This window comes from Perca fluviatilis, chromosome 8, assembly GCF_010015445.1.
Source record: "Perca fluviatilis chromosome 8, GENO_Pfluv_1.0, whole genome shotgun sequence".
NCBI lineage: Eukaryota > Metazoa > Chordata > Actinopteri > Perciformes > Percidae > Perca > Perca fluviatilis.
Window position 1 is genome coordinate 37,861,197 of NC_053119.1, and position 26,794 is coordinate 37,887,990.

General features: G+C 42.7%; 1 protein-coding gene across 5 annotated transcripts in view; it reads left to right on the forward strand.

The window, feature by feature from the left end:
• The window catches only part of si:dkey-246g23.2 (solute carrier family 66 member 2), a 91,504-nt gene that overhangs the window by 45,543 nt on the left and 19,167 nt on the right, over positions 1-26,794 (forward strand). For all 5 annotated transcript variants that reach the window (XM_039808255.1, XM_039808257.1, XM_039808256.1 and 2 more), the window contains exon 4: positions 8,191-8,407. In XM_039808255.1, the coding sequence (XP_039664189.1) occupies positions 8,191-8,407 (217 nt within the window). The remainder of the gene's footprint in view (positions 1-8,190; positions 8,408-26,794) is intronic.

A 26,794-nucleotide genomic window follows, 5' to 3' on the forward strand; every position in this document is an offset into this window, starting at 1 on the left:
GACAAATAAAAGAGATGACTCCATGAATGATGCATAGCTTTCTCTCTTCATTATACTCTTCCGGGCAGTTTGATAATGCAGGTTAACATTCAAGGCTGTATAAGAGAGAGGATGGGATCGAGCGAGAGCGAGGGAGCGGGAGCTACAGGAGCGGATGTGGGTGTGTTGCTTTCTGTATGAAAATAGATTGGATTGCTTGGTAAGAGGACAAGAGAGAGTGTTTTTGGTGTCTGAGTGTGTATGTGCTGCCGATAAGCGCGAGAGAGGGAGGGGAAGCTGAATTAAAAATCAAGAGATGAAAATGGAAGAGGCTCAGCGGGAAGGCGTTAAACTCTGAAAAGTTTACAGTAGTTTTGAAATACCACTCCTTTCATTGTTGCTGCTGTCAGCGTCTTTATACTTCACCGCTTTGGCTTCATTCAAAAGGAAATGAGAGGGCTTTTATGTTGCTGATAAAGGGCAGCCTCTAAGCCTCGCCTGACTCCAGTCTCCCTCTGTCAGCCGCCAGTGCCTGCAGTTACTCAGGTTTAATGTGGTGTTGAAGTAAAGGGGCACCAGGAGTGAAGAGGGAGTTGTGAATAAGAAGTAAAAAGTGCCAGCTTCTCTGTCTCCAGCTCTTTGGCTTCTGTCAGTATCATAATTTGTGAGAAAGGCCCAGAGAGTCAATATTTGTGTGTGAGAGAGCTGAGAAGCGTGCGTGTGTGTGTGCTGTATCGCTCTCCTCTCCCACTTTGTGCACGTGTGTTGTCAGCTGTGGGCGATGTGTGTTTTGTGGCGGTCGGTAATAAAGCCATTAATCACGTTCGCTGTTTGCGACAAACATGACACGCTGCTCTCACTGCAGAATGTCTCACTTTGTCTGTCCCAAGATGCAACACGTCAGATACTGCTCACTGAGTGGAATGTGTGCGTGTGTGCGCTTAGCCGGCATCAGTGTAATGAATAAATTAAAAACAGCTGTTTATCTCCCAAATAAATGTATTGGTAATTAACAAATGACCAACTCTCACGTCACGTGTAGAAGTCTCAGTCACAGCTTTGCAGCATTTGCACATCAAGATGAGTTTAAGAAGTCTCTCCTTGTTTCTTCAAACTATGCGAATGCCTTTTCCTGCACATGAACTGGTATTTATGAATGAAGAATGTGCACCTCACACATGCTTCAGACCGAGGCTAACGCTGGTTTTGTCTGAGATAGCTGTGTGTACTATGACGAGGAGGACATTGAAAAGAAAAGAATGAAAAGAATTAGTTGCAGCCACATTTGAGGAGATTTGTCTTAGCGGTCTTTGCTGTCAGCATCCGTCTCTCATCTATATAGAGAAGCGGCGCTGGATAAGTCACATCAGGTAAGATATTGATACATGTGTAGTGGAACATAGCTAAGCTAGCTAGCTGGCGAGCAAGCCTAGCATCAAGCAAGGTGACGTGACTTGTGTAATACAAGATATGTAGTTCACTGAGCAGTTTCACACAAAACTAAGCGGTAATACGACAAAACTGTGACTTCCTGCACTTGCAAAATTATCTTTTAACCCTTGCGTTGTCCTACTGGGTAAAAATCGAAACATAACCCTTTTTTAGGACCGTGTTTTTCAACGTTTTTGGCGCTTTTTTGACATTTCTGTCGCTTTTTTCAGGTTTTGTTTCGTCTTTCTGCACTTTTTTTCCACCACTAACACCAACTTATTAGTTGTACACTTATTTTTGGAATTCATGACCAATAAACCTCATTTATATGAAATTATACCTATTTTTTTACTTTAAAAAAAGCTGAAAATATCAATTTTTTTGACTAATATATAAAATCAGAGGAACATATTTAGAGAATCACAGACTGGTTTATGTCAAAGTTTAGTCAAGAAACCAATTCTTTTCTTTCTCTCTAAATGCTATAAAATTGATTAAAACACCCAAAATTAAATGAAAGTATCATTAATTATACCCGAGGAGCCTTTCTATGAAACCATCCTTGTCATTTTTTAGCAATTTGGTTGAAAAGGACAATATTAGGGTTAAATTGACAAACATCATAAGTGTAATTCACGCCTAAATTTTAACGGTATCAAAATATTATTTGTCTTTACCGTACATATTATGTCCAAAATAAGGTCCCATGGGGTCCTCCAGGAAGTGGAGGGATTTTGCCTCTCTATAGAAATTCAAGGACACACTCGCGATTTTGCTCATATAGGTGCAGCCTCTTCAGTCAGCGTGAACAGTGGCACATGTTGAAGTCAGGAGCTTCGCAGTATGCCGCTTCACACTTGAGTCCCCACACTAACTAATGTGCTCTTATTTAGCCATCAATCCTCTTTAGCTGATGCCAGCTGTTTTTTTTTTACAGCTCCATGATCATACATAACCAATGAGAGATTGACGATCATCCCCCACATTACGGTCCATTGAGGAGATGGCTGATGGTGACAGGAATGTAGATGTAGTGGGCCTAATGTTTCCCCTCTTTAGCTTTCCTTGGCAGCTCCTGAACCAGCCTCCAAGCTGGGAATCAGGCCTTCCGAAGCCGATAGAAGAGACATTAGCTGTGTTCGAAATCTTTCCCTCATTCACTCACTATTCCCTATGAAGTTTTTTATGTTTTTATTAAATAGCAAACTATATAGGGAATTGCCAAACTAGATTTCGGACACTACATTTAAAAAATCTGAACATTGTTGTGTTAGTATGCCTGTTCTCACTCCGAACTCGTAAAATATGGATGTTTGGACAGTGGCTGTCAGCGTCTGAAGCGACGAAAAAAGCGCCCATCAGCGTGTTTGTAGAACGTACCGGGGAGAGCAGCAGCTACACGGAAGCTGAAGATGACTTAAGAGCGACTACGGTAGCGAGCAGTATGTAAGGCCACAATTCCGCGTAGGGACATTGGTCGGGGTGGTGGATGGGTCAAACACAGGACTTTCACCCAGGACACCGGGGATCGTGTCCCGCATGTCACGTTTCCTAAAGTCGCTTTCTTCTTTTCCTGAACCTAACCGTCCTATTTTTCCCGCGTGTCACGGAAACATAAGCCCACCCACGACCTTTTCCTTAACATAACTGCGTCAAAAGGGACGCCAATAGTCCCGACCAAGCGCGTTTAGATAAAGCGCGTTACGTGACGCTAAAGGAGACTTTTAGCGTCAATAACAACGCCAACGGCACCTGACCAAGCGTCCGTATTTGACGAGACGGGAGTGAGAATCTGTTGGTATGCGCCGGATATTCGTGTGACGGAAGCGGGCGCTCCCAGCATCATGTAAACAGACCGAAGAAAAAAAATACTTTCATTCAAGAACGTATAATTGTTGATTTCTCCTTCACCTATAAAAATTTACTTCTTGTTTATGATTTCAGAAAGGAGGAGGTTAACAATTATTTTATTATAAATCTTATTTTTCTTTTTGCCAAATTTCATATGCTCAAATGCAGGTTTAGAAACGCTAAACCTTCCTTTGCTGCATTTAAAACCGAGCTTGACCATTATTCAGATAATATCAGATCCTCTTCCAATGCTGAAGGCATGAAAACAGTTTTATCATACTCTTCTGTGGTCTCATTATGTTGTATGACGGTAGTGTTAAATGTGGCTGGCTTTATTGCTGAGCTATATGTACAGTATGTCCCCCGGCAATGGCATAAGCTTTTATGTTGCGTTTGTGCTGATTTAGTTGCAATGTTGTGAATTTACAATAAAGCACAAATAAAAAAACGTATCATACGTCCAACAACAGTTTAATAAAATGTTCAAAAGCTAGGTCACTAAAGTGTAATCATGGAAAATACTTAAACAAGAAAGATTTATAAAGGAAAGTATGGTCGGTTTCTCCTTTTCAGTTTTTTGCGGGTCCTTCTGCTTCTTCTTCTCCTCCGGAGAAAACATCACCGCGGTGCATTGTGGTATACGGGAATAAAATGTAGGGTACGTTGTATGTACCAAGGGGGTAAGCTTTGCTTCACAACTCGAACCTCCTATTGCGCCATTTGATGCTACAAAGGTAACCTCCCGTTAGCATTCCATTGACTAGCATTCATTTTGACGTCACTTGACAGCGAATAACTTTACATCTGAAGCGTTTAAAGACTCTATGGGCCCTATTTTAACGATCTGAAACGCAAGTATGAAACGAAAACGCAAGCGTTAGCTTTGTGGGCGGATCTCGGGCGCTGTTGCTATTTTACCGGGCGGGATAAATGACTCTTGCGCCACGCCAAATCTAAAATGGGTTGGTCTGAAGTAGTTAGGTGTGGTTTGGGCGTAACGTGCAATAAACCAATCAGAGCGTCATCTCACATTCCCTTTAAGAGCAGGGCGCGTTGTTCCATGGCGGATTGCTATTATGACGGCGGATTTGCCTGACGCCAGCGGAGCTGCCGGCGAGATGCGAAAAGTAATAAATGCCCGTCTTGGCCGGGTGGCAATGTGGCGGCGCCACTGGCGGCATCTCCTCAAGTCTGGAGAGGATTGCTGCAGCAATGGAGCGGCCGCCCAAACGCACCACCTGCACCTGTTGTGCCCCTCTCCTTCCCCCCACTCCATCTCCGTCCACCCGCTCCATCAGGAGCACATCGCGCGCATTACTCCCGGACCAGATTCCGCGAGGAGTGTCCAATCCCACCGTAGTTCAACATCACGTCTCCTTAAGTCCTCTAATATTTCCTCATTTATGTCATCAACACATCCATGATTCATGGAAATGTGTAAAACACAACAAGCCACAAAGAATGCTGCGACTTTTTGAGGACTGTAAGTGCCTCCTGACCTATCCAAACATACGGAAGCGCATTTTCAGTAATATTTTCCTTTGTAATTATGTATGGTTTTCAAAAATGGGAACTGCTGTAGATGAGAGAAGTGTATGCGCGCAGTGCATTACACGCTACATTATGGCCAACCATGCCGCCCTAAAATAGCATCTGAATAAGGCGCTACTGACTTTAGACCGCCAGCGGACTTTAGACCAGGTTTTTCCTGGTCAGTGGTGGAATTGTTTTCTGAAACTGCAGAATAGCACAAAGTAACGTTTGCGCCTGAACACGCCTCCTCTGGCTGAACCCCGGGGCCAAATTCATTCCTAATTTACCGACGCGGCGTCTGTGGAGGGCGGACAGCCGCCGGGTGCAAAATAGGAATGATACGCGTCGGTGTACAAAGGCAATTGCACTGAGTGCAAGATAGGACCCTATTTGTCCATTGTTTAGTTCTAAAGAAACACGACAATGTATAAAAGGCTCCATTACCTTGTTCACGTTTGGCTCCGCGGCAGACGCTTTTGTAAAAATAGGCTAACGATTGTGCACATAGTAGAGGAATTACCGTATAGTACAGGAGAAGCTCGCGCAGGCAGTTTCGACTTACATGAGCTGTTTAGGTTTAATTACTAATGTTAACTAGCATTTTAGTTAGCAATAATTAGCCTGTGCCTATGTTATCTCCTTACATATACCTACGCTCTCTGTCTCTGCAAGATTGGGAATGATTGAGATTTCTCTTGGCACAGCTACCAGAAGACTTCACACTTTCAGACACGTTGCTCACGTCACATTTACGTTGTCTCTCTCAGTTGGAGGCTGCGCAGTAAAATAAGAGATCACCGGAAAAGTGCTTCTAATAGCCTTCACTGGTCTCCGTCCAGAGCAACGGGCTCTGTTGGTCCATTATATACAGTCTATGGTATGTACACTCAAATTAGTTGTGCATTGTGGGTATTCTGTAGTGGAATAAAAATGAACCGCTGAGAATTTGACCACCACTACAAAATGGCAAACACACTATAAAGTGCACTACTTCAGTTATAGTATAATACACCTGTTGTTTTGGGTTCAGGTTGCTGGACCACTGTCACTAAGTCTTGGTTCAATTCTAATTGAAATCGAAATCATACTCGTAATGAGACTTTTCTACTGAGTCACTGGTGCTGGCCTCATTCAAGTTGAGTAGCCGTTTTAGAGAACCACATGGTGGGCCCTATTTTAACGATCTAAGCACACGGTGTGAAGCGCATGGCGCAGGTGTGTTTAGGGCGTGTCCAAATCCACTTTTGCTAGTTTGACGGCGGGAAAAAGGGTCCGTGCGCCGGGCGCATGGTTCAAAAGGGTTGTACATAGGGCCCTATCTTGCACTCAGCGCAATTGCCTTTGTACACCGACGCATGCTTGGCCATAATGTAGCATGTGCACAACGCGCATACACCTTGCTTCCCTCATCTAAACGGACGCAGCAATTCCCAATTTTGCAAATCATACATAATTACAAAGAAAAATATTACTGAAAATGCGCTTCAGGTGTTTGGATAGGTCAGCAGGCACTTTACAGTACAGTCCTCAAAAAGTCACAGCATTCTTTGTGGCTTGTTGTGTTTTACACATTTCCATGAATGATGGATGTGTTGATGACATAAATGAGGAAATATTAGAGGACTTAAGGAGACGTGATGTTGACTGATGGAGACGGTGGGGATTGCGCTCCGGCGGTTTCTGGTCGGAGCGCCATGGCGCGTGGTAAGGCGTGCGCGTGCAGTGGGTGGGAGATGGAGAGTGGGGGAGGAGGAAGGGGCACAGCGCGCTTTGGGGCGTTAACGGCTACCATGGCTGCAGCAATCCTCTGCAGACTTGATGAAGGCGGACGCGAAAGGGCGCGTCAACAGCAGCCACCCCCGGCAAAACGGGCATTTATTACTTTCCGCATTTTGGACAGCTCCGCTGCGTGGAGCAAATTCGCGTTATAATAGCAATCCGCCATGGAACAAGCGCGCTCTTTAGCTAAGGAATGTGAGATGACGCGCTTGATTGGTTATTTTCATACTTAACCCCAAACACCTACTACTTCAGACCAACCCATTTTAGATTTGCGTCGGGCGCAAAAGTCATTTATCCCGCCGGTATCATAGCAACAGCGCCAGAGATCCGCCCACAAAGCTACTTGCGTTTCACGTTTGATACTTGCGTTTCAGATCGTTAAAATAGGGCCCTTAGTGTCTTCATTAATTCATAGGTGTGTTTTGGGCGTAACAATGGAATAAACCAATCAGAGTGTCATCTTCCATTCCCTTTAAAAGCCAGGCACATTTGGACCTTGGAGCATTGCTATTATGATGGAGGATTTGCACGTTAATATTTTTATTTGTAATATTTTGCATGTGTGTGTGGTGCTGCGCTTCCCTGTGAGTGTAACAAGCATAGTGTGCACGTGCTGTGCATAAGCCTAGGCACATTTGACTAATTTGCTGTTAAATATATTGACTTTGGACCAGGTTTTTGTTGGTCAACGGCGTGATCACTTCCCGCTGCCTCAACATAGCAATATGCCCAGAGTGCACCTGAACACACCTCCCTGTAAGACCAGCACGCCCATGGGCGCACAGATGGGCGCAGGTGCATTTGCTATTTAAACGGCGCGGGCGCTGTACGGGAGATTGACAACTGCGCCGGTCTTAAACTAGCAGAGACACTGGCGTCGTGCTTTGCGCTGGGCCGGGGGCATGATAGGGCCCGGTGTGTATCAGTGGTTTATAAAAGCCACACATGATAAATAGAGTTGTGTCGGTGGGAAGATAGCTTCAAGCCAAGGGTAATAAACTTTCTAAATGTATAGCCTGGCTCCGCCAAAATGCCAGGTTATTCCAAAGTAATAGAAATGTAAAAGCTTTCCAGTATCTCATTTATCCTTGTTCCATTCACTTATGCATGTGCGCAGTATTGATTTAGTAATGCTGTCTTTGCAGAATTTCTATGCATCCTTTTAATGGAACGCTCTTATTCCTGCTCTCTCCTCCTTCTCCCGCCTTTTTCCCGCTATATCGCCCCCACCGCTTTCAATCTCTGCCTGTCACTCTTGCTTGCTCTTTTGTTTCTATCTGCACATACTGTAAGAACCTTCTCGCACTACAACACTCTCACACATACACACATGCACGCACGCTCACACGCACGCACGCACGCACACACACACACACACACACACACACACACACCCTGTTTCTTTATTCGATCATCTTTCCAGGTTCTTCTGTCTGCCTCTTTCCTTTAAATCCTCTTACACGTTGTCCTCATTCTTTACTTTCCTTCCTGTATCCTCTTTCCTCTACGTGTCACATATTTTCAATTAAGTTTTTCCAGACGGTAAACAATACTGATGACAAGTACTGTGCATAAGTTCATTTGTCTCTCGGTCTTGTTCTCTCCCCTCTCCAGAATTGGATTTCCGCTACTTCTGGAAGTGGAGCGCATTCGAGGACTACCTGCTGTTCTGCTTCGGCTTCACCGTGCTGTGTGCGGTGGTCACTCTGCTGCTGCTGGACTCTGCTGTGTTTGTGGAGGCGCTGGGCTCCCTGGCCGTCATGTTTGAGGCCATGCTGGGCTTCCCGCAGTTGCTGCAAAACTTCCACAACTGCTCCACCAAAGGCATGAGGTACAGCCCGCTTTGAGGTCACGCAGAGCTTTGCAGTAAGCTCATAACTCACTGCAGTCACACCGGGACACAGTGGCACACACTGCAACACATCTTTATTAGTGCTCAATAACACCACATGGAAAGTACTCTCAATAACGTTAATGTCCAGGGAGTGCAAGTAATTTATATTCTCATGAACAAAATATGCTAATAAGGTCATTTATAATCATTACAGGCTTCTGTTTAACTGCCCTAATAACTAAGTAGAAAAAAAACTAGAAAAGGGTGATGATGATACTGTTAACCTAGCCTGTCTTATATAATCAGTTAAAAGAATCGACACATCCTCTCCAAGAAATATTCTGGATAGTGTTATTACATTGTCACATTTGAATAAATTCGGAGGTTTGACTGTACTCAAGGTCCCCTTGAATGGAAAGAGGCAGTGTGAGGGAGGAGGGCAAACATAAGGCTTAGCTTGCATTTTGAATGTTTTACTTGTTGAGAGGTCAATGTGTCCATTGATTAGCCTCTCAGGTAGAGAACTGTGAGATCAATTACGCCCCTAATGGCACAGAACCTCTTACTAATTATGATCATTATTTCCTCATTATGTCTGTTCCCTTTTGTCTGTCATCAGTGCAAAAACCGTGTGTGTGTGTGTGTGTGTGTGTGTGTGTGTGTGTAGTGTAATGTAATGTAGTTGCACGCTTTGCTGGTCACTCATCATGGAAAAGAGCCAGTAGAGACAAAGCAAAATATTTTACTTTTTCTCTGCAGGACACAGCCCCTGTCAGACAGACATAAGTTAACATGCACACCGGGGGGGAATATGATGATGATCGTTAAATTAGGTTCCGCTAGCCTCTGGCTAATTTATGCAGTGTAAACACCCCGAAACACTGCAGTGCTATGCCGTCCATCTCAGCTGTGTCATACTTTGTTATACTGTAGTAGCCTGGTGTCGTTTTCAGGCGATTTAATGAAGGTAAACACAGTGACGCAGTGAACTACTGCGCTCTGGGCCTACAATGGCTGGCTGAGTCCTTCCCAAGTCATGCTCCAAGTTCAGCACCCCATGCGCAACATGCTTTGCACAGACAAGCTGGGTTTAGAGGAACACCTGCTGCTGTGACTGACACCCCAGATTAGGTGCCTAGACTGTGACCTTAACAGGCGTACCCGTTGATGCTTGGTAATGTTTACAGTTTGTCTTTTTCAGATACATTACTCACTTCTCCTCTTCTCCTTTTACAGCTTGTTAAAGGTGCAGTAGGTAAGCCTTATAAAAATAACTTTGTCATATTTGCTGAAACTGACCCTATGTTCCAGTAGAACTACATGAAGCAGGTCATTTAAAAATAAATCTGGCTCCTCTGGCTCCACCTACAGCCTGTAGTGCGATTTGCAAAAATCCACCACTCCCTGTTCAGATGCACCAATACGGGTCAGGGGGGGGTGTCTAATTGTGTGTTAATCACTGCTCATGCACACGCATTCATTCTCTCTTGTGGGGGGAGGGGCTTATGAGACCGTTTTGGGCTTTAGGAGAAAGGGGGGAGGGACTGAGAAGTTGTCGATGTTCAAATCTTTTGGCTAAGTCCTGGCTCTTCACAATCCTACCTACGGCACCTTTAATGCCTCTGTTATTTTTGTAACTATTTGTTCTGTCCTAGTTCACTGTATTATATTTGTTTTTTTTGTTGATTCCCCAAAGGATAAGAATACCATAGAAATAGTGTACACTTGGGAAAAGAGTATAAGGGCAGGTGAGAAGGGCCTTGATCGCTGAGGGTGGTGTATAAATTTTTCCCTTGAGAGGCAATCATTTTCACAGCAGACAAGTTCAATTCAATTTCAATTCAATTTTATTTATAGTATCAAATCATAACAAGAGTTATCTCGAGACACTTTACAGATAGAGTAGGTCTAGACCACACTCTATAATTTACAAAGCCCCAACAATTACAGTAATTCCCTCAAGAGGAAGCATTAGCAGTGGCTATTGCGACAGTGGCGAGGAGAAACTCCCTTTTAGGAAGAAACCTCGGCAGACCCAGACTCTTGGTAGGAGGTGTCTGATGGTGCCGGTTGGGGGTGTGATGAACAGTGGGGTAATAGTCACACTAAATATAATGGAACAGTGACTACAATGGTAGTCGTAGTAGTTAATGTCATAGCCGGGCACAGTAGGGCGTTGCAGGATGTAATGTGGCACAGCAGAGCATGGGTGACGCAGCAGGACGTAGCCGGACATTGCAGGGAAGAAAACATAAGGACTCCGGGGAGTTAACTCCCCAGAGCTAGGTTAAGAGCAAGCTTTTCTGGGACAGGATGCACATAAAAGGAAAAAAAAGAAAAGAGAGAGCAGCTCATTGTGTCATAAGAAGGAAGGAACTTCCCCGGCAGTATAAAATAATAATAGAATGACTAAGAGAGGCAGGTTAAAGAGAGGTGCCTGGTCGGGCTAGAACTCTCCCCAACCGGATCGGGCTGTACTGGCCTGCCTCACCTTGACAGGTGATGTCAAGGTGTCATCAGGCAGGGCTCTGCTGGCTGTTCCTAAGTCAAAAAGTGATCGGTCAACTCCCTGCCTGAGGATCTGGGACTGGCAGAATCAGTGACATCTTTTAAATCACTTTAATAAACTTATCCTTTAAAAAAAACAGCTTTTTATTAACGCTTGTGTTGTCCTCGGCTCAAATTTGACCCGTTTTCAAAGTTTTTTATATCAGAAATATGGGTTTATTATCTAATTGCCCCAAAAAAATAAACTTGATGCATGGATGTACGTTGTATAGAACCCATACAACATTCTTCATATGTAAAATTATTGATTACTTTCTTTTCATACTGTATTTTGCCCCACATGTATACATAAACACAAGAAATAAGCTCTAAATATACTTTAGTTTTGAAGTAATGCAGTAGTGTACTTAAAGGTGCAGTGTGTAACGTGTTTAGTTGTTCATTATGAAAATCGGTGTTGCCCGTACACAAACTTCTCCTTTTTCATGAATATTTACCACCACCATCAATTCCAAGTATTCCTTTTGGCTTGAAATTTTACATTTACATTCGCATGAACTGGGGTAGACGCTCCATATTCATGCTCCATCTTGAAATACGTTAGCCGGTAAGGGACATACAGGACGTATTGCTCTACCTTTCGTGTTTTCGCTGTAACATGATAAACTCCCAGGTGCTGCTAATGCTGCTAATGGGTATCGTAGCTTCCCGGCCCCGGCAAGTTTGAAGAAGGAAACATGGAGGACCACACGTATTAATAATCCAAATTTCAGGAACAGGAGTCGTCTTCTTCTTCGCCCAGAAAAAGAAAAAGGATATTGAAAAGAGCAAGAGACCAGCTTTTTGAAGCGTGAAGGTCTACCGTAGCTGTAATACGTACTTTGAACTGCGTGTTGCGAGAGAGTTGATTGCGATATACGGTCTCAACGGTAGATGGGAGAAATTCCCACACATTGTACCTTTAAAGATGCTGCAGTATAGGTGATTTATGAATGGCAAGATGTTTCTTCCTCTGTAAAATGCCCCATTTCACATAAAGTGTCCTCAGGGTGAACATCTGGGCTTGCACTTCCCATGAGCACACATTTAACTTCCTGTGAATACCACGCCAAAGATTGAATACGCAATAACACTAAATAGGGCCTCTGAGATGAATAAGTTAGCAACATCAATTCGCTCAACTCAGATCTATGATAAATCTATGATATATAGATGTGATGATATAATATGAGCCACCAAAAGCAACACCGTTGTTGGAATATACTTATAATATTTAACAATATTAAATGACTCTTTCGGGGGAAAAAGCTGTAACTTCATCATGAATGTTTTCTAACCTCGCCATCGATCTCGCCGGCCTAATTGGATGAATGACCCTGTAGGGCTTCAACCAGCCCATTCAGCACTTCTGGGTCTGTATGCATCACATGTTTTAGATCTCTTGACCCGTATCACGTGTACTTAAGTAGGTTCCCACATGTGCAGTTAAGCTTGAACAAACAGTTTTCCAGATGTGATGATGCAGCACCTAGTCTGCACTTCCTTGCATGCCATCCCATGTGAAACAGTAACTTGCTGTTCGGTCAGATTCCCCTGAGTCCTATTACTAAGGTACGATGGGGAGGGTATGGATCCATTTCATCAAGGACCGCTCACCTTTTCCAGCTCGCCCAAATGATCACCTTCATACAGACGCATGTTGTGGAAAAGCAGAGAGAGAGACAGAGGTAGAGAGAGAGAGAGCGAGAGAGAGAGAGTCTCACACACACACACACACACACGCGCTCACAATAACTCAGCGTTATTATGCTGCCTGGTCACTAATGACACTGTGCATGTGTGTGCACACATTGACACTCAAACCGCTACTCCAGGGAAACGAAGGAAGGGACAGAGTGGGGATGGAAAGATACTATTAAAAGAGACGGTGAGAGAGACATAACAACAAAAAACAGCAGTATGCGATTGAAAAGGAAATACAGTGGCACTCAAGTTTATGAACCCATGTTAAAGTTGACTGAAAACAGGAATAAAAAAATTCTCTTTTGAAAATTCTTTTGGAAAGATCTTAATGCCTTAATTAAAAGAATGAGGAAAAATCCAACCTTTAAGGACACCAATTTTCTTTGTGAATGAATAATGCGCTTCACACTGTGCGCTTAGATCGTTAAAATAGGGCCCATAAGCTGTTTGCTGCAGTTCAAACAACCTGCGGTTGATTTGCACATTTGGTACGGTTCATTTAGATGTTGGTGCAGACCAAACACCGGACTGAGGCCGCTTGAAAAAGGCGGGTCTCTCCCTCCTTTTCCAACAAACTCTGGTGTTAGTTTGTGGTGTGAACACAAACCAGATATGTGATTTTAGCATGAAGTCAGAAGCTAAAGCACAACTAGATTCCCTTAATTTGTTCACTGATCGTGGGAACTGTCAAGGAAACCCTCTCCCAAACAATCCATATAGCAATCTATATGATTATTTCCTAATCATTAAGTAACCATGGGGCCGGACAAAAGTCATCAGGTGAAAAAGGGTTAAAACAGGTGTGTCAAGCTTGTGTCCTCCATGTATTTTGGCAGTTCTTCTTCATAGTTCTTTTTATCTAATTTTACATTGTACATATATTAAAACACAAAGAAAAAACAACATTCCCAGCCCATACCTCACATACCCATACTGTCACTTGATAAATAAAAGACTCTGGTTGCGTCAATATATTGAGATTCTAAGTCAATATTTTAAAGTTTATTATTACTTTGAGATTCTTAGTTTATAATCTGAGATACTTAGTCAATATATTGAGATGCAAAGTCAATATTTTGAAGTTTCTCATTACTTTGAGATTCTTAGTCAATATTCTGAGTTACTAAGGGACTGTTCGGTATTTATGGAATGGACCACCGGAGGAAAATAGGGGAGGGTCATGTCTTTTTATTCTTTGTTGAGGGGAGGGTCACCCAAACATTTTAAGTCCGGGGGTCACCCAACTTTTGTATTCATAAAACAGCAAAATTTCAAAGTGGCTTGTTTGGTGCATATTTTTCCATGTAGCTCTTAATCTTGACCCTCCTTCGCTACCAGATGAAATTTGAATACAAATTTGTGGAATAATTACATCTGGCATGACCATATATTTGATAAATATCTTAAATAACACAAAACAACTAAATGGTGGTAGTTAATACATCTGATTTCATATACTGCTTTACTAAAAAAATATTACCTGGCTGACGATGGGAGCAGCAGGACGCAAAAAACGAAAATTACTGTTGCACTAGTCCGGACATCTCTCCGTGCCAACCTTGCAATAAAGGTTTCCTAAATGCCACGTACATTTGATGTCATCTTATTAACTGATTGCGGTTTTTGTGTAGATTTGGACTTGTATACGTTTATTCCTCTTTATTTAAACGGTGAAGTGGAGAGGCCTCGTTCACCTGTTTGGAGCTGGCTGGTGAATGTGACGCTCGTATAGGCCTTGCTGGATACACCGTGACTCTATTTGTGGATCTACTGATCGCTGTGGATTACTTTTTTTTTTTCGTGTCATTGGATTACGGCATTTCTCAACGTGTCTTAACGTTTTATGGTGTGACTGTGCCTGCTTTCTGCGTTTAGAGAGGCATCTCAACAGACTATAGGTCCAACACTGATTGTTCACTGTTACATTTTAGTTGAATGTAAGTGTCGGGGTATCCCGCCACCGTCTGTCTATTGTGTTCCAAGACGGCCTGCCGTAGGCTACAGGATGGGAGAAAAAAAAAAAAAAATTCAGAAAAAAAATTTCCCTCATGTTGAAATGCAAGTGGTTGGACTGTAACACACAATCATCCTCCTGGCGACTTGTTTGTCAAAAACTAATCTAGCGACTTTTACTGGTGATTTTGGAGACTTTTGTGGTGTCTGGAGACAAAAGCACGTATCACTCTGCAGCTACTGTGCTCAACGAGCAGCGGGTGCTGCCGTGAGCCCCTCCCCGTCCAAAAGCCCTCCCAGGCGGTCAGTCTCTCAGTAGCCTCGCGCAGCAGTCCCAGCCTGCAGTCAGAGCAGAGAGGAGCACACACCACTCCTCATAGAAACTCAGATTTTGCTCCTTGCAGACAGAGTGGACGCCTTCACACAAAAACTTGACCTATAGCATGGCCGCATCAGTCGAGGGAACAGCGACATGTTCCCCAGCCTCGCACACAACTTCTCCTCTCTATTTCAATCAGCGTCTGAGCACCTGTCAGCAATGAACAGCCACTGACCAAGCGGGAGTAGAGAACGGGTCAAATTAATTTCCTTGTTTCTGTTATGAAGACGATCGTGTGTGTGACTCGAACATCTCACATTTACCAACAAAACGTACAGCGAAAGACCGCGCAAAACATTTCAGACCGTCCTGCCAACGTGTGTACATTTTAACATCAATGTACGCTGTAACGTTTTTTCATTATACAGTCACTGAAGCGGCTGCTGTTTCAGTAATGTCTGCTCTCTGCAGCGGGCGGGGCTGCTGCTCCATTTCCCCCGCGACTGACGCGCGCACACACACACACATACACATACACACACACATACACACACACACACACAATCACACACGGTGGATGCAGGAAAAAACGCAGATGACCTAAATTGAGGACAGCTATGCTCGTTATTGTAAGTGCAATGATAAGTTAAAGTCCAATAAGTACTTTATCAAACCGTATGAATGTGTGTGTGTGTGTGTGTGTGTGTGTGGCCACTGGCCAGGATTGGACATTAACTAACAATGTAAAGACCAACAAGCCACTGACAGTGACAGATATGTTCATATTTGATTCATATTCACATTCAATAAATTATTTTTTGTCTTAAATCCACCAGCCATTTTCCTATTATACCAACATTTGCAGCATCCAGAGCCTTTTAAGGTTCCTAGGAAATCTCAGCCCAGAATAATTAATTAATAGTACTAATTATTATTCTCCCCAAAACAAGTTTCCTTTTTATTTTTAAAGAAAGTAAAAAAAAATTGCAACATACAAAAGACACCACAACTTTTATCGCAATTTTTAACAAAAGCTCCCCGTGAAATAAGGCATTTTGGGCGCGCCAACAATCTCAAAAAAGGCCACGAAATCCTGGAGGGACTGCCCTTTTGTTGTTTTTCATGTGTTATGATGCCATTCACCAGTGTTTTTGTTGTTGTGGTGCGTGTAGGCTACTCCTGATGTTGTCAGTCATCTCATCTCTTATATGCTGTGTCTCTATGATCCTGTCCTGTCCTATTCATGGTAGCCTACTCGTGGACATTGCGCCGTCGTCACATGCTGTAGTAGGGGGGGCCGCCTTGATAATCCTGCATAGGGGCCTGGTGTTGGCTAGTTACGCCACTGACCTCCTGCCCTCTGTCGTCATTCTGGGCAGCATTGATGCAGGAATACTCTCAACTCTGTGACGTCACCTTGGAGATTCTCCTCCCTTTCACGTCGGCATATTTGTGTGAGGCAGGATTCTCAGAAATGACTGCACTCAAAACGAAATACTGCAATCGTGCACAAATCGAGGATGATTTGAGGCCATGTTTATCAGACATTTCGCCAAGAAATTGGAGGGGGGGGGGCCCAACTGCAATGAACCAGCTTTGGGGGGGCCCAGCTTGCAAAAGGTTGAGAACCCCTGTGCTAAAACATACAATGACTGAGGAAGCCAAGTGACGAGTCCATAGCAACCAGTGTTGAATTTGTTATTTCCCAGTGTCCTTTGCTGAATAGTCTCAATGTTTTATTGTTTTATTTCATGTGAATACTAGTTTACTAGATGAGTAACTTAGTATTTGAAGTAATGCAGTAATGCAGGAAGTGTGCATTTAGTTTCCATGCTTATTGTGTTTCCACAACAACGTTAGTGAGTAAATCTACTGAAATGGCCACCACATCATAACCAGTGAATGGGATGTGTAAGATGAGAAAGCAGAGGTTAACTCGTGTATGTCATGGCTGTAAAAAATCAAGTTGCATCTGTGCATCTTTGCTAAGCGCAAACTAGCATGTAAGAGGAGGGTAATGCCTCTTTTTCAAATCATTTTGGAGGGTCATAGCAAAAATTATTACTGGTGAGGGGCAGGTCAAGTCTTTTTAGCCTAAAGGTCCAAAAACTCCTCCGGTGGCCCCATAAATAAATAACGAACAGTCCCTAAGTCAATATATTGAGATACTAAGTCAATATTTTCAGATATTAAGTCAATATATTGAGATACTAAGTTAATATTTTGAGATTCTAAGTCAATATTTTTAAGTTTCACATTACTTTGAGATACTTAGTCAATATTCTGAGTTGATATTTTAATAGAGGAATATGCAACGTGGTATGCAGAAATCTTACAGTGCAAGCAATGCGAAGACGTAGACGAAGACGGGCCTGATTTACTAACACTAGCGCAGTTTGCGCTGCGTCTGTTTATGCGAGTTCGGTAATAGCGCACGCTATGCTTCCACATTTTGCGTAGTATTTATCAACCGTGACACCCATCAGGCAATCAGCGTCTTTCTCCGCCCACTACACCGTAAATTGCGCTGTAGCAAAGCGGTACTTGTGCTATGATACGGCTGAGTGCAGACTGCGATATTCCCACTGCTGATGTTTGAAATGATCCTGATGCCAATATTTGTAATGTAGGGAGGAGTTTAACAACTGTGAACGCTGAGTGGGAGATTCAGTGTCATCTTTGATTTCTTCCAGTAACTCTAATATTGCACGGCTGCTTGATCTGTAACGCTAAATGATTTTGTGTTCACTGACAAAGTGTGATTCTTGTGTTAAAAATATTTTCAGCCTCGCCTATGTCTTCGTCTTGCTCAAATTACTGTTGCCATTTCACAAGCGGCATAAAGGTCTACGAGGAAACTCGATTGCGCCTGGTTTAGACCTGCTTTTAAGAGGCGGAGAATTTCCCCCGCAGAATAGAGGCGCGCTCTTACTGACAGTCTTTGAAAATACCACGGAATATATAATTAGGTGCACTTTGCGCTTATCCTCCCACCTTTTTGGGTGGAACTCCCACTTTCCCCACGACCACGAACGCATATTGAAAGCGCAACTTGTCTCTTCTCGTTCATGTGGCAGACAATCTGCGATTTTACCCAAGTGCGCCCTGTTTGTAAATAGCCCAACAATAGTATTTTGGCAGTTCTTAATAAAGAAAAGAGAGACATAGCAGCCATCTCTCCCTCGTTACCATTACTGAGGTACCCTTGAGCGAAGGCCCTAAAGTCCAACTGCTCCATTGGAGCCATCAGACTGGGCTTGTCCTGGGCAGCTTCCAGGTGTGACTTTGTGTAATTGTGTAAATTAATGAATTTTACTATTTTGCACATTTATTATAGTATTACATGCTGTTCAGTCAAAGAATAAAGCTGTTTTTAGTTATTCATTAAACACTGATTTTACGGAGATGCCAGCTTTTAATCTGACAGCGTTTGAGCGGTGAGTGCTGCTGTCACCTGCTTGGCATTTGAAAGCACTTATTACTCAGCTAGAAGCTTTAATTAAATGGTAAAGTTGTGATTTGTTTATGTAAACAACAATGTGAGTGATTGCTCGGCGCTCTCTGCTCGGCTGCCTGGGGAGCCCGCCTGGTTTTCTCTTCCCTCTCATTAAACTTTGGTCTGTTTTGCCTCCTTTCCATTTCTCCTGTCTCAGCTCTGCAGCAAAGCGACTTTCACAATGTCACTCAGTCTGTCTGTCCTGATGACTAAATAGGATGCAAACAAATACAAATACAGTACTTCTTTCCTTCTCAATGGATGTTTCCTTTCCTTAGACAGTTCCTCTACTGTTATTTTTCTCTACTCTTCTTCTCTGTCTATCTCAATTCAGTTTAGTGCTCTGTACTGTCATTTATGTGACAAGAGTATTTCAACTACCTACATTCAATTAAGTCCAGTGAAAATAATAGAATATATACAGTACAGGCCAAAAGTTTGGACACACCTTCTCATTCAATGCATTTCTTTTTATTTTCATGACTATTTACATTGTAGATTCTCACTGAAGGCATCAAAACTATGAATGAACACATATGGAATTATGTACTTAACAAAAAAGTGTGAAATAACTGAAAGCATGTCTTATATTTTAGATTCTTCAAAGTAGCCACCCTTTGCTTCCACTAATTAACCCTGACAAAGCACACCTGTGAAGGTAAAACCATTTCAGGTGACTACCTCATGAAGCTCATTGAGAGAACACCAAGGGTTTGCAGGGTTATCAAAAAAAAGCAAAGGGTGGCTACTTTGAAGAATCTAAAATATAAGACATGTTTTCAGTTATTTCATACTTTTTTTGTTAAGTACATAATTCCATATGTGTTCATTCATAGTTTTGATGCCTTCAGTGAGAATCTACAATGTAAATAGTCATGAAAATAAAGAAACACATTGAATGAGAAGGTGTGTCCAAACTTTTCGGCCTGTACATCTCTTCACCTCAGCCTACCCATAGTCCACCTGCCCCCCTCCCTTTTTCATCTGTATCTTGTTTTGTTCTACTTGTTTTGTTTGCTCGTTTTGTTTTGTTATGTTTTTATAATCTACCCTGCCCTGTAAAGCGACTTTGAGTCCATGAAAAGCGCTATATAAATTCAATTTATTATTATTATTATTATTATTATTATTATTATGTACTGTACAGTACATAAACACCTGTTGCATTATTGTGTGTGTGCTGCATATTCAGCTCCCCTCTTTACATCACTCTGTCTCTCTCACACCTTCACAGCTTGTTTCTTGCTCTCAGTTCTGGGTAACACCCTTCAACCGTTAATGGTGGTCCAATTATCATGTCCCTTCAATGGTAGCCTAATGGGGGGGTTCACATTTCTCTTGAGGCAGCCATTACCTCGAGGCTATTTCTAGGGCCAGCACCTTTACAGCCTGGCCCTGGAGGATATCGTGCAGACACTGTGAAGAACTCGACACACTTTGTGACCTGTGAAACCGGAGGTGTGTCCCAAAAGGGAACATGTGGAAGCTGAGTGTGAGGACAGTGGCTGTATACATGTACATGGTACATGTGTGCAGTGTTCTAGATATGGCATCACTGGGTGGAAGAATATTTGATTAAAGAATATATCTCTATGTCTTATCAAATAGGCAGTTTGCCACCAGGGATTTAGCTATACAGGGAACTTTCCTGAGCAGCTGGGTTGACAACCGTTCATTTACTGGCTTATTTTTTTTTTTTTACCTTTATTCATCCAGGTAAGTCGATAGAGAACAAATTCTCATTTGCAACGACGACCTGTCACATTCACACAGTTCCACATTCATACCTGGAAGCTGCCCAGTACAACCACAGTCTGATCTGCTGGCCACTGAGCAGCTCCACCGGAGCGGTTGGGGTTATTCAATTCAATTCAATTTTATTTATAGTATCAAAAATAGTTATCTCGAGACACTTTACAGATAGAGTAGGTCTAGACCACACTCTATAAATTCCAAAACCCCAACAATTACAGTAATTCCCTCAAGAGCAAGCATTAGTAGTGGCTATTGCGACAGTGGCGAGGAAAAACTCCCTTTTAGGAAGAAACCTCGGCAGACCCAGACTCTTGATAGGCGGTGTCTGACGGGCCGGTTGGGGGTGTGATGAACAGTGGCGATAATAGTCACATTAAAGATAGTGGAACAGTGACTTCGAAGGTCATCGTGGAAGTTTATGTCATAGCAGGGCACATCGTGTCATACTGAGTAGTGCAGTCTCCAATACCGGATCCTGACTACTCTGTGCATAGGAACATCACAGCAGGGCGTTGCGAGATGTAACGTGGCGCTGCAGAGCATGAGTGGATGCGGCGGATGCAGCAGGACGCAGCAGGATGCGGCCGGGAATTGCAGAGAATCGCAGAGCCATGCTCTAAACTCCTAAACTTCTAAACTCCCCAGAGCTAGATTAGTAACAAGCATTTCTGGGACAGGATGCATACAAAAGTAACAAGTAGAGATGAGAGATCAGCTCAGTGTGTCACAGGAAGGAAGGAGCTTCCCCGGCAGTCTAGAATTATAATAGCATAACTAAGAGAGGCAGGTTAAAGAGAGGTGCCTGGTCGGGCTAGAACTCTCCCCAACCGGATCGGGCTGTACTGGCCTGCCTCCCTCTACTCTCGCTATATTATTAATTATATAATAAATAAAACTGATGACTACGAAGAGAAGCAGGTGGGCCGGGTTAGGTGGACGCTGCAACTCCTCACTCCCTAACTATAAGATTTATCAAAGAGGAGGGTTTTCAGTTTCCTCTTAAATGTGGTGACGGTGTCTGCCCCTCAAACCCAAAGTGGGAGCTGGTTCCACAGGAGAGGAGCCTGATAGCTGAAGGCTCTGGCCCCCAGTCTACTTTTAGAGACTCTAGGAACCACAAGTAGCTCCGCATTCTGGGAGCGTAGAGCGTAGTGCTCTACTAGGACAATAAGGTACTAAGAGCTCTTCTAGGTATGATGGTGCTTGACCATTTAGAGCTTTGTAAGTCAGGAGGAGGATTTTAAATTCGATCCTAGATTTCACAGGAAGCCAGTGCAGAGAAGCCAATACAGGAGAAATATGATCTCTTCTCTTAGTTCTCGTCAGAACACGTGCTGCAGCATTCTGGATCAGCTGGAGAGTCTTAAGGGACTTATTTGAGCAACCTGATAATAAGGAATTGCAGTAGTAGTAGGGTTAAGGGCCTTGCTCAAGGGCACCTCAGTGGTGGTAATGCTTTTTCACTTTCCCCACCCAGATCAAGGGCACCTCAATGGTGGTAATGCTTTTTCACTTTCCTCACCCAGATCAAAGGCACCTCAGTGGTGTTAATGCTTTTCACTTTCCCCACCCAGATTTTATCCTGCCGGTCTGGGGATTGAACTGTAATACGCCGGATGTCCCTGGCCTTGCAAAACACTGTTCATTTCGAGAAACAACAACAAACCTCGAGCTAGCTAGCTAGTTAACTACACACTGAAAATGGCAAGTTTTGAGGAAATGTGGATCGTGCATCAAGGCAGGTCTGCTTGGTTCTTTCTGGGACCGTTTGGTGGGGATTGCTATGGACAAAATACACACTGTGATACACTGGTAAGAGCAAATTACGTGTAACCATGTATCTAGCTTATTTAAATGGGTCACATTACTGTATCGTGTAAACAGTTAACTCCATTTAATATTGTATTGTAGCGTCTCCTTTTGCGGGGGGCAAATGTTTCATCAAAACAAGTTCCTTCCCGAGACCAATTTGCAGAGCCACCGTCGCTGTGTCCGGAGTTTAGCGCCGCCCAAGACGATTGGGATTGGTTTAAAAAGCTGCAAATAACCCACAGCGTTTTTTCTCCTATCCCAGAATGTATGCGTGGTGTAGCCATAGGTAGGTCTGGCAATGCAAGACTACTGAACTGCTAACCTTAGCTTACACCAGCTGCAAAAGCTCTAAACATTGATGATTCAAATTCAAATCATCGATGGAGAGGTCTTTAACAGAAATACAGTTTATATCCACGATGTTCCCCTTCCGGGATTGCTCTCTTTCTGCCGGAAATTCCGCCGGATGTCACTCTTTTTGGATGTCCTGTTACTTTACGCTTTCTTTGTGTTGGAATTCTAAACTCCGGTGGATGTCTGAGGACTATGGTTAACTGCTCCTCAGATCTCTGCAGGGTAAATCCAGACAGCTAGCTAGACTATCTGTCCAATCTGAGTTTTCTGTTGCACGGCTATTTTGCAGAGGCACTGTTGCTCCCCTCGGCGCTTAGCACCGCCCAAGACGATTGGGATTGGTTTAAAGAAATGCCAATAAACCAGAGCACGTTTTTCTCCCATCCCAGAATGGACTAATCAGACCCTCCTCCGCAGCGCTGTGGAGGAAGGTCTGGCATTGCGAGACTAATTGAAATATCATGTTGTCATTGAAATTGTTGGCATTTTCTTCAGCTAAACTACTTGTGAACCAGACGCTGGCCCCCCCGTCCTCTATTGCCACATTGGCTGACTGTGTTGTCGGGAGCCACGCTGGAGAGATGCTCCGAGGTGCGCTCGGATTTTGTTTCTGAAACAATCGCGTCCTTTTTACTATATAGGTTATTATAGAAGTTTAGTCTGAGGTGGATGGACTGTAGTGTAACGACACAGACGCTGTGAATATTATAATCATTCTCATAATTCCAGATCGGGTATATTCATAAACAAGACTTTATTGATGAACAAGAGTCTACAGCCATGAGCTAACATGTTCACAGTGTACTGTATATCAGGTAGTGTATTGATGTTATATATTATCATGTTCACCATCTTAGTTTTGTGTGGTAGCATGCTAACATTTTCCAATCAGCACCAAACACAACGTACAGCTGAGGATGATGGAACGTCATTAGTTTTAGTATTTGTATTATTTGTTGAGTAGCCTATTTATTTAAAGGTCCGATGACATGGTGCTCTTTGGATGCTTTTATATAGACCTTAGTGGTCCCCCTAATACTGTATCTGAAGTCTCTTTTATATAGACCTTAGTGGTCCCCTAATACTGTATCTGAAGTCTCTTTTATATAGACCTTAGTGGTCCCCTAATACTGTATCTGAAGTCTCTTTTATATAGACCTTAGTGGTCCCCTAATACTGTATCTGAAGTCTCTTTTATATAGACCTTAGTGGTCCCCTAATACTGTATCTGAAGTCTCTTTTATATAGGCCTTAGTGGTCCTCTAATACTGAATCTGAAGTCTCTTTCCCGAAATTCAGCCTTGGTGCAGAATTACAGCCACTAGAGACAGTCCCACAATGAGCTTTCCTTAGGATGTGCCATTTCTGTGTCTGTAGCTATTGAGGAGGAGAGAGGGAGGGGCAAGGTGGAGGGTGGGGGTGTGGCTTTGACCAACTGCCACTTTTCTCGTTTGAAAGCCATGATGTCTCTCTCTCATGGGTGGGCCAAATTCTCTGGGCGGGCAAAGCAGAGAAAGGGGAGGTAACCTCGCTTGTTATGACCTCATAAGGAGAAGATTCCAGAACAGCTCATCTGAGCTTTCATTTTCTCAAAGGCAGAGCAGGATACCCAGGGCTCGGTTTACACCTATCACCATTTCTAGCCACTGGGGGACTATAGGCAGGCTGGGGGAACGCATATTAATGTTAAAAAACCTCATAAAGTGAAATTTTTATGCCATGGGACCTTTAAAAAAAAAAAGAAAAATAAGAAGAGTAATTGAAAACACAAGTCGACTCAAAAACACATACATACATACACATACATACATACAGTACACACAGTATGTGATAACATGTTTGCATGTATCAGAATATTTGTAAATATAACCGTTCCAAGTGCTTTGTTCGCTGTGAACAGTAGTTTTCAATTACAGCTAACATTTAGTAAATTCATACAAAGTGTAGATTAGCTGAAATAACTAGCCTTTAAAAAAAATTATAATTTTTTTAATTATTTACAGAGCAAAACTCACACATTCAATTGGTTCAACTCCTTCGGTGTGAAGATGTGTTTTGTATCATTGTAAATTCAATATCTTGGGTTTTTAAAGTGTTGTTTGACTCAAACAAGCACATTTTTAGACTCAACTATAAATACATATGCGTTTAAAAGAAGCCAAAAGCTTAGCTGATAACAGGAAGTGTGATGGATTTTCTCTATGAACCTGTCCACTTCCATCACTAACATTAGCACAGTTTTCTTCTCACAGTCACACGGGTCTTGAATTGTGTCTGTGGGAGATATGTGCGTGTATGCATGGCATGAGAGTGCACATGCATTACTATGTGCTTACGTAGTATAGTGTGTAAGCAGAGCACATATAATAGTGTTTACTAGGGTATAGTTAACGCAATCAAAGCCATTGTATTAGTCTGTGCAGTTGCTCTCACTGTTACATTAGAGTCTCTGTCCTGGGGCAAGACAAGACAGGAGATTGTGTTGTGAAAACTCACATTTTCTTCTGTTTCTACAGTGCATGGTGGGGATTTAGAGGAGAGTGAATTGATCTATGTATTATTCTTATTTGTGGAATAAACAAATAAAATAAGATGCCATGCAAGATTAAGTGCATTTGGAAACACATTTATACAAGTAAGCCTTCCATTACAATACCCTATTGTTTTCCATAATTGATCTCAAGAAAATGTCAAGACTTAGCCTCAGGACAAAACTGAAGCAGAGCTATATAAAGCCCAAAACACACTGGCAACAGCCATGCCAATTATTTTCTATGTAAACCAACACACAAGTGCAACAGTGAAAAGTGGCATTGTTTTCGGACTCGTCCTGGCTCCTCTACATTGTCCTCCTCCCATCAGAATGGTGGAGGGGAAACTTATTGTACAAAAAAATATATAAAAAAAGACATTTTCTGGTCCTGGTGTTCTTGGCTCGCCAGGGGAATTCAAGTGAAATAACACACACAAACTCCTGAACTCATGGCAGCCCTGCAGTTTCACTTTATATGCTTTATATTATTCTTGTATTATGGCAGGGTTGGCTTTAGACTTGGCAGCAGAAAAACAAGAGAGGAAAATATAACACAGTGCCAACTTTTTGTTGTACTGTTGATATCTTTTTTTCAGGATTTAATCATTTCAGAGTATTTTTGAACTCTTTCATAGTTTTCTCATGAACTACTTGCACTTACTTGAATGAATTTTGCAAATGTATTTCATGATTATCTCTCACTATTCATAGATCCATATTGATGCAGATAAAAACTTCTAACCATTTTCTGTGTTCTTAAAGGTGATCTATTATACAGCATTTTCAGGTTCATACTTGTATTTTGTGTTTGTACTAGAACATGTTTACATGCTTTAATTTTTCCCATACTGCCCATGGCTGCTGCACATACAAGTGCACTACCCAACTGGACATGTTTCAACAGTAACGTGACCCGAAATTGGGGAGAAATTAACAACATTGGCAGGCAAGACTATAGATGTCCCTGGCGTTAGCATGCAGCTTCTGTAAGTTAGTTAGCAGTGCACAGTAATAGAATATAGCAGCACTTTCTACCGTTAGAAATCGCAGATAAAGGCTTCTGAACCAAATCCACTCCAGTCCTGCCTACCCGGAGCAGATGACCAATCATAAAAGGCCGGAGAAGACCGGCTTGGTGTTAAGTGATGTAACACCGAACTGTTGAAACCGGAGCATTCAGAACAGTGGGAAATCTGAATGTTTTTCCTCACGGGGATTTCTCTGAAATACGTTTACCTCATTATTTGAAACTCTGGCCACGTTTAACATGAACATCTGACATTATAACATTATAGATATGACAGAAAATACGGAAAAGCATAACAGTTTACCTTTAAATGATGCAGACATAAAAGTAACATGCACGACCCAAGGTACTGTAGTCTTGAACTGTCTTCTTAACTTTACAGGTACCGAACCTTAAAAATGTCAATCAATAGAAAACAGGATCTGGACACTGTGCTTTCCTTTGATAAATCTGAGACTCAAACATTTTGGACAGAGCTCGTCCTCAGCATATGAAGACTTCTGTATTATTTAGACATGTAGCGCCGCCATCACAAGATTATCCCATAAACGGCTGGCTCACATGATGATGTGTGAGGTGTTATCTTTAAACACAATAGTCTGACCTATCGTGACGGATTTTCTGTACTGGATTGCTTTGCTAGCATCTTTGATAAACCAAATCTAACATAACAAACAGCAACATCTCACCGCCAGTCGGACTGCCTGCTAGTTTGGGTGGTGTCATTTTCTTTAGTCTGTGGCCCAACAGGTAGATTAGGACTCCAACCTAACGTAAGTGAAAGTGTTGACATATGAAAGCATCAAACATGCATTTTAGATAAACAAGATGAGTGTATATCCAGTTGTTCCTCGTACCCGTTTGCTCAACGCCGTTAAATCAGC